The sequence below is a fragment of the Catharus ustulatus genome, chromosome 10 (assembly GCF_009819885.2).
Source record: "Catharus ustulatus isolate bCatUst1 chromosome 10, bCatUst1.pri.v2, whole genome shotgun sequence".
NCBI lineage: Eukaryota > Metazoa > Chordata > Aves > Passeriformes > Turdidae > Catharus > Catharus ustulatus.
This window is the reverse complement of record NC_046230.1, coordinates 24,711,786-24,725,829: the sequence shown is the minus strand read 5'-3', so window position 1 is coordinate 24,725,829 and position 14,044 is coordinate 24,711,786. Positions and strand designations below refer to the sequence as shown.

The 14,044-nt window shown below is 32.4% G+C and overlaps 1 protein-coding gene across 2 annotated transcripts in view; it reads right to left on the bottom strand.

Annotated features, from left to right (window-relative positions):
* Positions 1-14,044, bottom strand: part of IFT80 (intraflagellar transport 80) — a 31,945-nt gene that overhangs the window by 16,336 nt on the left and 1,565 nt on the right. For both annotated transcript variants that reach the window (XM_033068377.2, XM_033068378.2), the window contains exons 3-8: positions 13,426-13,647; positions 10,471-10,581; positions 8,697-8,765; positions 4,905-5,014; positions 4,569-4,658; positions 1,051-1,188 (exon numbers count right to left, since the gene is read on the bottom strand). In XM_033068377.2, coding sequence (XP_032924268.1) covers positions 1,051-1,188; positions 4,569-4,658; positions 4,905-5,014; positions 8,697-8,765; positions 10,471-10,581; positions 13,426-13,647 — 740 coding nt within the window. The remainder of the gene's footprint in view (positions 1-1,050; positions 1,189-4,568; positions 4,659-4,904; positions 5,015-8,696; positions 8,766-10,470; positions 10,582-13,425; positions 13,648-14,044) is intronic.

Here is a 14,044-nt window from a genome sequence, read left to right as displayed (position 1 = left end):
TAAATATGAAATGACAAATATTAAGTGATAAATATTAAATTACAAATATGAAATGAGAAATATTAAGTGATAGATGTTAAATATGAAATGATAAATCTTAAGTATAAATATGAAACGATAAATATGAAATTATAAATATTAAGTGATAAATATGAAATTATAAATATGAAATGATAAATATTAAGTGATAAATGATAAATATGAAATGATAAATATTTCTTTTCCTGATGGCTCCCTGGGGAGCAGTTTGCCAATGCAGCTCCATCCCCCCAGACACAATCAGATCAAATCAGATTAAATCAAATCAAATTAAATCAAATCAAATCAAATTAAATTTCACATTTTTAATGCTTTTATTGTATATATATTAATATATAAAATAAATTTGCAGAGTTTCACTCTGGAATTGTATATGTTTAATACTTTTATTATATAATATACGCATTTTTATATATAAAATATATAACTAAATATATGAATAGAAAATATAAACAAATAAATTTTAAATATAAATATAAATAAATATATATATACACACACACATACATATGTAAATAAAATAAACTTGCAGAGTTGTACCCAGAAGTTTTATATTTTAATACTTTTCTTATATAATATATATATAAATAAAAATAAAAATATGTATATATATATATATATACACACATACACATTCATATGTAAATAAAACAAATTTGCAGAGTTGTACCCTGGAGTTTTATATTTTAATACTTTTATTATATAATATACATACATATATAAAAATAAAAATATGAATAGTAATAAAAATATAAATAAATAATACATCAAAATAATTATAATAAAGAAATATAAATATATAAATAATGAAATAATACATAATAAATAATTATAACAATAAATAAATAAAATGAAATAATACATAATAATTAATAATAATTAATAAAAATATAAAAATACAAACAAAAAAATACGTAATAAATAATAATATAAAATAATAAATAAACAAAAAAAAAAACCCAAATAAAAAAACCCCTATAAATATAAATAGATGTGCAGAGTGGGACTCACCCCAGTTTTGTCACACAGCCTGAGGGTGTTGAAGGAGCCCAGAGCGAAGAAGTCGCCGTGCAGAGCCCAGGCAATGGAGGTGATGGGGAACTGCTGGGGCTGGGAGCTGAACAGGGCCCGGCCAAAACTGTCCCACACCTGGGAATTCATTCCAGAATCACAAATCATTCACATTTCTGTCCCACCCAAAATCACAAATCATTCACATTTCTGTCCCACCCAAAATCACAAATCATTCACATTTCTGTCCCATCCAAAACCAGAAACAATTCACATTTCAGCCATGGCACCAACCGCCACTGCCCCACAGGGAAAATCTCCCTACATGTCCCAGTGGAATGTGAAAAATTATCTCTATTACAGCTCACTTGTGGTGTGTATATGCAGTAATTTCACGACCATAAGGCGCACTTCCGTGGTCGGTAAATTTCCGAACTTTTGCCGATATATAAGGCGCACTGGACTATAAGGCGCGTTATTTTTTGCAGTGAGGCTCCGCCCCCAACTCCTCCCACGCGGTTGTTGGCCAAGGCCCTGTCTCAACCATGGCAGCCCCATGTCCCCACCTCTACCCAGCAGCCGTGGCCCTGCCAGCTCCCCCCGCGGCTCGCGGCTGGCACTTCCGGGTTTGTAAATTTCCCAACTTTATCCATATATAAGGCACACCGGACTATAACACACACTTCCGGGTTCGGACCAAAATTTTAGTCAAAAGGGTGCGCCTTATAGTTGTGAAATTACTGTATTTATTTTTTGTAATTTTTTTTTCCTGCAGAAGTGTAATTTCCCATCATGTTTTCGGTGTAATTTGAAAAATCACCTCTATTATATCTCACTTTTGGTTTATATACATTATATATATATTTTTGTATATATATTTTTATTGTTCTCGATAGATACAAACACTGATATAGACATCTCTAAACACATAAATATTTATATATCTTTATTATTCCAGAAGTGGAATTTCCCATCATGTTTTCAGTGTAATTTGAAAAAGACTCTCTATTACATCTCACTTTTGGTTCATATATATTTTTTTTTGTATATGTATTTTTATTATTCTAGATAGATAGATACAGATATAGATCTCTAAATATATAAATATTGATATGTCTTTGTTATTCCAGAAGTGTAATTTCCCCTCATGTTTCCAGTGTAATTTGAAAAAACAACTCTGTTATATCTCACTTTTGATATATATATATATTTTATTATTCTAGACATATATATTTTATATATATTTATATATCCAAATATATAAGTATTTATACATCTTTATTATTCCAGATGTGTGATTCCCCTCATGTTTTCAGTAATTTGAAAAAAACCTGTTATATCTCACTTTTCTGTTACATATATATATTTTTACATATATTTTTATTATTCCAGATATATATATTTATATATTCAAACATATAAGTATTGATATATTTTTATTATTCCAAAAGTTTAATTTTTTTCCCATATTTTCAGTGTAACTTGAAAAAAACCTCTATTATATCTCACTTTTGGTTTATATATATTTTTGTATATATATTTTTATTGTTCCAGATAGATATAGATATAAATACTGATATAGATATCTCTAAATACAAAATATTTACATATGTTTATTATTCCAGAAGTGAAATTTCCCCTCATGTTTTCAGTGTAATTTGAAAAATCACCTCTGTTATATCTCACATTTCTGTTATATACATATATATTTGTACAAATATTTTTATTATTCCAGATGTATATATTTATTATTCCAGAAGTGTAATTTCCCCTCATGTTTTCAGTGTAACTTGAAAAATCACCTGTATTAAAGATAATTTTATTTTTTTAAATTTTTATCATTTCAGAAGACTCATTTTCCCTCATGATCAAGTGTAACTGGAAAAATCCCCTCTCACTTTTATTTTATATATACTTACTTTTATTTTATATATACACTTTTGTTATACTTTTATCATTATTTTATTACAAAAAAATAATTTTCCCTCATGCCATAGAAATTGTAGAAATAACTGTGCAACTTAATTAGCAATTGTAATTACATAGGTATATAAAAATAAATATACACATAAATATATATATGAATATACATATAAATATATATATAAATATATATATACACACAAGAATAATCCTATATAAATATAGAAAAATATAAATACAGAAAAATATAAATATATAAATACATATGCATGTATGTATATTTTATTATTTAATTAGTGTATGTATATTTTATTATTTAATTATTATTTAATAAGTATTGATTCATTTAAAGCAACAGACTTTGCTTTTTGCCATGGCAAATGCCACCTAATTCTGGAGACAATATAAAATATTCTGGATAAAATATTTTGCACCTCTGAGTTTTATTTCCTGGAGTCTATAAAAGAACCACAGGGTTTATTCTGCTTGCACCCATGAAGCAAATTTTTTAAAAAAGATTTTTTAACAGAAAACAACAGAATATCAGGAAGCCAATCCACAGAACAATTCATTAATTTATTGAATTTTTATAATTTCTTAATTGTATATTTTCTGTCACAGCCACTGCACAATTTAATTACAGAACCACACATTTAAAATTCAATTTTTATTTAAGGGAAGATACACAAAACCTGCTTTGGTATTTGGGATGCAGATTATATCAATACATTTCTTGCATCCAAATATATATGAATATATTTTAAAATTAAATTAATTTCCTGCATTCAAATACATATTAATATATTTTAAAATTGAATAAATTTCCTGCATCCAAATATATATGAATATAGTTTAAAATTGAATAAATTTCCTGCATCCAGATATATATGAATACATTTTTAATTTATTATTTTTTAATATTTAAATTTAATTTTAGGGGTTCACTAATGTTCCCATAGCAGAAAACAGCAGCTTTATCTCCACTAATTAAATTTGTCAGCTTATATTAATTCAAATAATTACCCATATTTTTGTATATTTATATATTTGTACAATATTTTTGTATAATATATTTGTATACAAAATACCTGTAAAATAGACAAATTTGTTGTATAATATTTTATATTTGTACAGATTTTTCATTTTGTTTCACTCCCATTTAACCAATTTTTTGTACAATATATTTGTATAATATATTTATATACAAAATACTTGTAAAATAGACAAATTTGTTGTATAATATTTTACATTTGCACAGATTTTTCTTTTTGTTTCACTCCCATTTAACCAATCTTTTGTATAATATATTTATATACAAAATACTAGTAAAATTGATAAATTCATTGCATAATATTTTATATTTGTACAGATTTTTCTTTTGTTTCACTCCCATTTAACCAATTTTTATCCTGCTGTTTTTATAAAAGATTTGTGATTTTCTGGTAGCACACAGAGTGAGGTGTGCTTAGAAATAATTCAATTTTTTCTTGAAAAGTGACAGATTTTTCATTTCAGTTTGGGCTTCCAGGGTAAAAATGAGAAATGTTGATAGCTGATGAATTTTTGGTGATTTTTAAAGCTGAAGCAGAGCTCACCTTGTACCTGCAGTCCTCCCCTGCAGAGAGAATCAAATCATTCACTGAGTTCCAGTCTGTTTTCAGAATCAGCCCCTCGTGCCCTTTCCACTGCAATGGAAAAAAAAAAAAAAACCAAAATTAACAGATCTGGCAATTCTGCCAAATTCTATCTCCAATATTTATTCATCACTCTGATCTCAGAGGTTTTTCCCAGCCTTGAGGATTTCATGATTTGGCAGAAAAATGAATTAAATGAAAAATCACAATTAAAATCAAATTTTCAACAGCTTGAGAAAAATTTCTGGATTTTAATTTTTGAAAATCAATCTGATTGATGAATTAGCTCATTAATACCTGCAGAACTTTAGCATTTGGCTGCAGGGGTTTGATAATCAGCTGCTTCCCTGAGGTGAAGAGAACTTTGTCAGAGTCAGGTGCCCAGGACACTGAGTACACTGGGGCTCCTGTGGGAAAAAATAAATATTATAATAATTATTAAGATATTAAATAAATATTATAAATAAATATATATTATTTATTTATAATCATTAAAATAATAATAGCAATAATAATAATATTGAGTTATATGCTAAATATTTAAGTACATAAAATGCAATATATAATATATATTACACATAAAGATATTTTATAGTTATTGTATAAAATAGATTTATATTACATAAATATATATCATATATAAGTACAAATATGAATATATAGAAAGATATATTAATATATATATACATATAAATATATAAAAATATCTACGTACATAATACTGTATTATATATAAACATACATGATAAATATATATAAATATATATAAATATCTATGTAGATACTACTGTATTATATATAAACATAAATGATAAATATATATATAAATATATAAAAAATATCTATGTAGATAATTCTGTATTATATATAAACACATATGATAAATATATTAAAAATATATAAATATATATAAATATCTATGTAGATAATACTGCATTATATATAAACATACATGATAAATATATTAAAAAATATATAAATATATATAATACAGTATTATCTACACAGATATTTATATACAAACACACATGATAAATATATAAAAAATATAAATATAAATATCTATGTAGGTAACACTGTATTATATAAAATACCTGACATGTTTCTCAAGCCTCTTTATTGATACCTTTTATTATAACTTTAATATTTTAATTTTTCATATTTTAATGTGATTATCTTTTATTGATAACCACATTATCAATTTTTACAATTTTTACAAGTGAACCTTTTCAAGTCCAGAGAAGTCCAGAAAACCAACAGAAAATTGGTTTCTTTTGTATTTATATTCAGATTTTATCCATGGTAACAATTTTAGTCCCAACTGTCACTCCAGACACACAGAAAAATCAAAATATTACTCACCAAGAGACACCAGAAAATAAAATTTTCACCCCAAATGATGAGACTGAAAACAAATGTGGGTGAGAAAAGTTTTGTTCTCATTCTTGTTTAGATTTTTGGGGCTCCATCATTAACCCAGATTTTTATTTTGCTGCTCAAACATCCCATACCCAAATAAATTCCAAAATAAATGACAAGAAATAAAAACAGATTTTTCCCAATTAGCTGAAAATTTCTGGGACTGAAACTCCCAGAATTTTGTATCTGGAAAAAAAAAGCTGACTGTTCCATTTTAAAATCATGTTCCAGTTTTCAAATTAGATTTTTTGAAAGCAGAATAAAGCAAAAATTAGATGGAAAAACATCCAAGGGAAAAAAAAAAAAGAATTTAAAAAAGTCAGACTTGCCAACTATGCAAATATTTTCCATATTATTTGACAGGATTTGTCTCCTCTGAAGAAAAATCAAAGGGTTTTGCTACTTGATTCCTTGAAATAAAACTTAGAAAGTTGAGTGAAAATCATCTCCAAGCATTCAACTGAACAAAACTGAATTAGAATTGTTCAAAAAATCAATTTTTAATGTAACTTTATGGTAATAAAAAACCCCAAAAGGTTTAAAAATGCTCTCCTAGGGTAAAATTTGGGCATATTAAATTCTCTTTCCAAAAATGACTCAGGGATATTTTTGTATGGGAATATTTTGATGAGGTTTAAATAATTAAATGATTGAACAGCCACAACTGCCCTAAAATCATCCAGCATCTCCTCTCTTCTCTCTGTGCAAAAAATTGATTTTTTTAATGGTTAAACTCGATTTGAGCTCCCAAATATTCACCCCTGAAATTGAGACTTGGTGTGGCTGCTCCTGAAGATTTCTGTATTTCAGAGATTTGCTTTCAGGGAATTTTATGACTCAAAAATCCAGAATTATGGCAGATTTTTTTTCCACTTGTCAAGCATCAGAGCAGACAAATGCCAGAAACACAACATATATTAAATCAATGTGGCTCTGGCTTTTTCCTCCTGGCAATTCCTGGTGAAAATGCCATAAATTCTGTCACCAGCTGCAGCAGAAATTCTAAATAAACTCCATTTTTTTTGTCCTGTCCTGATGCTGATGTAACAATCAGAAGAGTTTTCTATTTAAACCAAATGTTTCTTTTTTTTATGATGGCTGAGGACTTAACCACAATTTCCAGGGCTTAACAGCAGGAGCTGAGTTAACTCATTTCCTTCTGCACTTAACAAGGACAGGCTTGGGAAAATGCTGCCAACACCCTGGAGAACCACAGTGCAGGAATAAACAAAATATTCTGGGAGAAAAGGAGGAAAAAAGGCAGAAAATTGGGATTTGAGGAGGGAATATTCAATTTATCCACAGCAGATTGGGGAATTCCAAGAGTTTGTGTAGGATTTGGGATTGTCACAAGAGGAGAAATGTGAATTTAAATTATTTTAGATCTTGTGAGGGTGTCTCCAAAAGAATTTAGATGTCAGGAATAAATTCCTGCCTGGGGATGGAATTCCCAGAGAAGCTGTGGCTGCCCTGGGATGGTGGGAGATGTCCCAACCCAAACCATCCCAGGATTCCATCATCATCTTTGCATTCCCAACAAGAAATCCATGGAAAAAAATCATCCAAATGGATCAGTGCAAAACCAAATCCAACATTTCAGTGTGAGGAGGAGGAGGAAAAAAGGCAGAAAATTGGGATTTGAGGAAGGAATATTGAACTTATCCACAGCAGATTTGGTCATTCCAAGTTTGTGTAGGATTTGGGATTGTCACAAGAGGAGAAATGTGAATTTAAATGATTTTAGATCTTGTCAAGGTGTCTCCAAAAGAATTTAGATGTCAGGAATAAATTCCTGCCTGGGGATGGAATTCCCAGAGAAGCTGTGGCTGCCCTGGATCCCTGGAAATGTCCAAGGCCAGGTTTGGGATGGTGGGAGATGTCCCAACCCAAACCATCCCAGGATTCCATCATCATCTTTGCATTCCCAACAAGAAATCCATGGAAAAAAAGTTTCCTCATCCAAATGGATCAGTGGAAAACCAAATCCAACATTTCAGTGGGAGGAGGAGGAGGAAAAAAAGCAGAAATTTGGGATTTGAGGAGGGAATATTCAATTTATCCACAGCAGATTTGGTAATTCCAATTCCAATTTGTGTAGGATTTTGGAAATACTAAAGAATAAGTGCTACAACTTGAATTTTTTTTTTAAATTCTAGTTCAGTTGGTTGATCTTTTTACCTGCCAAACACTACATGAGCATGTGAACTTCCTTACAAGAACTGCAGTGCATTCTGCATTCAGTGCTGTGGTTAAATTGCCTTCCCCAGGTTGAAAGAATTCAGATCATTTGTTTCAGGCAGAGATAAGGGCCTGACATTTAACCCAAGCCCAGGTGCATGTGGTTTCTTCAAAAATGTCACAAGGTCACATGGGCTCCATCTATGAAGTCTGAAAAACAAAATTTAGCTGAGGATCTTCACTGAAATGGCACCAAATCCTTAGGGTGGGACTGAGACTGCTGCCTAAAAATACTGCAACACTTTTAATTTGAAAAATGAAATGTTTATAAAAAATCTTATTAAATTAAACTCTGATTTACATTAGTTTTAATTAAGGCCTTAACACCCTTGGACAAACCATCACTGGCATATTTAGGGTCTGGAATTTCAATATATTTCAGAATAACCCAAATGAACAAGTTCTGATGGAGCTCTGAGCAAAGGGACTCACCTTGCTGAGCCAGAGTGGATCTCAGCATTCCACTTTTAGACCAGATCTTCACTTGGCCATCTTCCCCAGCTGCAAATGAGCACAGAAATCAGCAAATGCCATGCAATAATCAATCTGACAAACAGATTTACTCAGGGAACACTTGAGTTAAAATAAATCCAACTTTTCTTCCAAACATGCACTAGGAAGTGTAAGAAAGAAAAATATTTAAGAAGATTTTTTGGTTTTCCTTTCATAAAAATCCCTGATTTTTTTTTTTTCTGAAGCTGATCCTAGGAAGGGAAAATGCACCATTATTTAAATATCCCAAATTCTGTATTTTTGATTCCTTCAATGGCCCAGAAGCTGCTGGAAGGAGCCCCAGGGGAGCAGGAGCAGATTTGATGGATTCAGCTGGAGATTTCACAGCTGATAAATGCTGGGAGTGAAGAGAACTCTGTTTGGATGGCTTCAATTTTCTACCATAACCAAATAATTCAGTTTATTTATTGAGGAATTAATTGCTCAACACTACACAGCACAGCCAGGGCTGTTTTAACAGCACAGAATCCCTGGTGTGGTGTCATTTTTAATTGTGATCCTCACAATTAATGAGGAAAAAGGTGCACCTAGAAATGAATGGATTCTTCCACTCAAACATCATTTTTTTACCACATTTCAGGTTTTTATATCTGGCCAATGTTGTTCTAAATGTTCAAAAACTGTTTAAAAAAAACCCCTCAAAATTAAACATTTTATTTGTGCACATTTGATGCTGTTGAAATATAATCATAAAAAATGATTTTAAGTGGTGCAGTAGCAATGATTTATTTCCTCTTCCTCCAAGTACAGCTGTGGTAGAAGAGGAGTTGATCTCCTCAGAATAAACTGGAAATGGTGATGAATTCCCACACTCCCAAAAAAGTGTCAGTGTCATGCAGTCTCATAAAAATTAAAAAAAAAAAAAAGATTCAAAAGACAATTTTGACTTTGTCTTTGGAGAAGTTCCTGAGGCAAAGCTGTCTCTGAAAAGAACAATATTTCTGTCCCTCTGGGATCTCAGAGGAACAGGCCAGACAGAGTTCCTTGAAGCAACATTTCAGAGTCTGGAAATGTGCAGATCCAAAATTCTCTTCAGTTCTTGTGGCCTGAGCTGGAATTTGTCCAGAGGAATCAGCTGTGCTCCATCAGCACCAGAAATCCCAGCAAGGAGCCCAGCCCAGGGAATTTCAGCAGCTCCCCTGGACACCAAGGGGGAATTTGGGACAAAAAAAACCCAATTTAACAAAAGATTTAGGACAAAAAAATGAAGAAATTGTAGGCTCACTCCCCTAGCATTAATATAAACAGGCTGTAGGTGATAATTACTGATAATTAAGGAATAAAGCACAAAAATATTCAAGATCAATGAGCCTTTTTGGATAAAAAAATTCAAACGTGCAGAGATGTAAATGTATTAACTTAGCAACTTTTTCTTGTAACAGATAGTAAAAAAAAATAAATCAAATATTCTCCTTTTTGAAGTTCAGAACAGCCAAAAAACCATCTAAGCACTCTGATATTCAAACATTTACTTTCAAGTAGATGGGATGACTTAAATGAAAAAAGAGAAAGATTTTTACTAGATCTATTAATTAAAATGAACAACACTAAGCTGAGGCAGCATTAATTAAATAGTACAAAATGAACTCCTAGTAAATAATGTGATAACAACCTCTGTGATAATTAAGATCAAAAAAAAAAGCAGATTATTATTTTAGTTTTGAAAGCACTTTATTAACAAAGGAATGCTCACCTGTAACCAGGGCTGTCCCCTCATAATTCCACCTTCCTGCAAGGACAGCTCCACAATGTGCTTCTACACTTTTCTCCACTCTTCCTAGCTTGGAAATCAAGTGGAATTTCCCTAAAAATAGAAAAAAGAAAAAAAAAAAAAAAGAAAAAATTTTTAAAAGGGGAAAAAAAGATACAGTGTACATAATTTACATAATTAATTATATAGTAAATTATTTATTATATTACACAACTACTATATTATTACAGCAGTATGTGGAAAACACACACACACAAACCAAAAAGCAACAATACAAAGAAAACATCCAATTGTTTTTCACAGCTGAAATCAGAATTATTCCTGCTCCCATGCTGGAGCTGGGATGGAATTCCACAGCAGCCAACCCCAAAACTTGTCATGATTTCAACACCAGGAAGTTTTTCTTCCCAAATAAGGGATGCTGCTTAAATCCAGGAAGATCAAACTGAAACTGGAGCAAAGAGCAGACAATGGAAAGCTTGGAAAAATGAGCAGTAATTGAAGTTAACTACTTTTAAATCCAATTATTTTTAGTATTTTTTGATCTAAGTTTCCAGACTGAACCCCTGCAAGCAAGTTCCTGAGTGACCAGAACTTTTGGCACAATCATCCAGCTAAGACTTCCAAGGAAAACTTTTAACACTGATAAAAAACTCTGGTTTGGATAAATCAGTTTATTGAACAGACCATTGAAAATATCATGGAAACCCAGAGTGGTTTGGGCTGGTAGCTTAGATCAAATAATTTAATTTAATCCCAACCTTTCCCAGAGCAGGCTGCTCCAAGGCTCCTCCAACACTTCCAAGGCATTAATTTAATTAACTCCATTAATTTATAACTATAAAATATAATTTATCTCATCAATGTATCACTTATTGTATAGAATATCTCTCAGATCTGAGATTTTCATGTTCCATGTATAATTGGATTTGGAGGAATTCAATATTTTCTCCAATTCAATTATCAAAACAGCCTTTTCTGCTTTTACAACAAAACCACCTTTTATTTTCTGATAAATAAATCTTTTCTTTTCTGCACCTTTTTCCAGCAGTGTCTTTGTTCCATCTGCATCCAAGACATTTTCATTGGAGAATCCTCAAACCCAGTCTCCCAGGAGCAGGAATATTCCATCACCCACAGGACTCAGCAGAAGTGGCAGAGCTCTTCAGAGCCATCACTTTTTTCAGGATATAAAGAATTCCATGGAATTTTATACACTGAAACAGCTCCCACTCTCAGCTTAACCAAACCAAAATATAAAATATAAAATATATATGTTTTGTTCATTAACTTCCATGGACTCTCAAATGCTGACCTAATATAAAATTATCAATAAAAAATTTAAAAAAGGTTGAATCACAATTTGTGTTTCATTTGAAGGTTAAACAAAGGCTTAATTTTAAAGCCAAGCATATTCTTCATTTTTTTAAAAAAATAGCAACAAGACCGATGTCAGTAGAAAATAAAAGAACAAAATCCCCCAAGAGAAGCATTTCAGAAGAAAACCCAAGGGGACTAAATTTACATTTGCTCTGATTTCAAACATCTGCAGTTCAACTAGGAATTAATTCAACCCTGTAAAGACATTATGCTCCTTTTCCATTGGATTCAGCAAATTTCCAGGAATCCTTATCACTGAGGGGACCTTGCTGGTGCAGGAAAATTCATGCAGGAAGAAAAATCCAGCTGGGAGCAAAATCTTTTTGGGGAGAAGAGAAAACAAAACCCCCTCCCAAGCAATCCTTAAAACTTCTCACTCCCCAAATAATGTTTTGTATTTGACTGACATGAACACTATGAAACAAGAAGTAATTTCACAATTATAAGCTGCATGTTACAATACAGAGTGTGATCAAAGGTGTCTGTTCTGTCACCATCTGCTGAGGGTGGGGCAGTGATCCTGATCCCCATGGGAGATATTCTGCTAATGGGCATCCATTGAAACCAGCTGGGGCAGTGTTCTTTATCTCATGGGATATCTCCTGTTCATGGCCATGGTTTATAAACCAGCTGGGGCAGTGTTCTTTATCTCATGGGATATCTCCTGTTCATGGCCATGGTTTATAAACCAGCTGGGGCAGTGTTCTTTATCTCCATGGGATATCTCCTGTTCATGGCCCTGGTTTATAAACCAGCTGGGGCAGTGTTCTTTATCTCATGGGATATCTCCTGTTCATGGCCCTGGTTTATAAACCAGGCAGGGCAGTGTTCTTTATCTTTTCACAACCCATCCTTCCTCCAGCCAGTCATTTTCTGCTCATGGCCATTGAGTCCCACTGTGGCACTGATAAAATTACTGCATCCCATTGGGAGTTGCTCCAGCCAGGGGGAAGAGCCCAACATTTCTTACCAAGATAAAAACAGAGGTTTTGGGACACTAAGGGAGCCCCTTTCTCCACTGGACTCCAGAGGAAAACCGGATTTCTCCACATCACCACTGGAGCTCCGGAGGGAAACTGCACCTTGTACAGGAGCACTGCTCCAGCTGTGCCACATCTGTCACTGCAGGAGGATGCAGCCACCATGGGATGGGACTGCTGCCAACACCCTGCCTGACGGGTGTCAGGCTGTACTCTGACTGTGTCAGGGTTTGGGGTTTGTTCTTTGTAGTGCTGTATTTCTATTTTAATTTCCCTAGTAAAGAACTGTTATTCCTAATTCCCATATCTTTGCCTCAGAGCCCCTTGATTTCAAAATTCTAATAATTTGGAGGGAGGGGATTTACATTCTCCATTTCAAAGAGAAGCTCCTGCCTTTCTCAGCAGACACCTGTCCTCCAAACTAAAACAGCAACTTTTCATTCTTTGTCCATATCTAAGCCACACCTGATTATAAGCTGCACTTTGGTTTGGACCAAAATTTTAGTCAAAATGGTGCAGCTTATAATGGTGAAATTACTGTATTTTAAATTTACCTAAATATTTCCAGCTGCCTTACCATCAGAACTGGTCAGAACAAAGCTCTCAGCCTGGGATTGCTTCTTGCCCCCAGTCCCTCTGGGAAACCAGTGCAGATCCAGGGGATAAACATCATCTGGGAGCTTCACCACCCGAGTGGTCTCGCTGGTCACGGGGTTCCATTTCATGATCTGGTGGTCATCACTGCAGGAGTAGAGCTCATCAGCTGTAGTCCATCCCACACAGCTCACCAAGTCCTTATGTTTCCTTCAGTTAAGGAATCTGAAAAGTTTAACTATTCAAAATAATCAAATACCCCACCTTGGCTACTCAGAACTGAAGGGACAATACAGGGAGATTATTTTGATACGACAGCGTGGAATGTTCTATGTTAAAATTTTTTTTGCTCTTATGTGCCAAGAAGAACTGGTAAACACTCAGCCAAAAAGAAAGCACATTTTAATGTAAAAAAAAAATCTTATAATGATGTAAAATTATCAAAACATGGCTAAAATGTCAGTGCAAAATACAAGTGCAAAACATCCAACTGTCATTCAAAAGCATTGGTTTGCTAACACACATCATATCTAAGAGTTCAATAATTCTTAAAAAGTTGCCCTTAAAGGCTGCACTCAATGACAAGGGGAACAAAGCAAAAG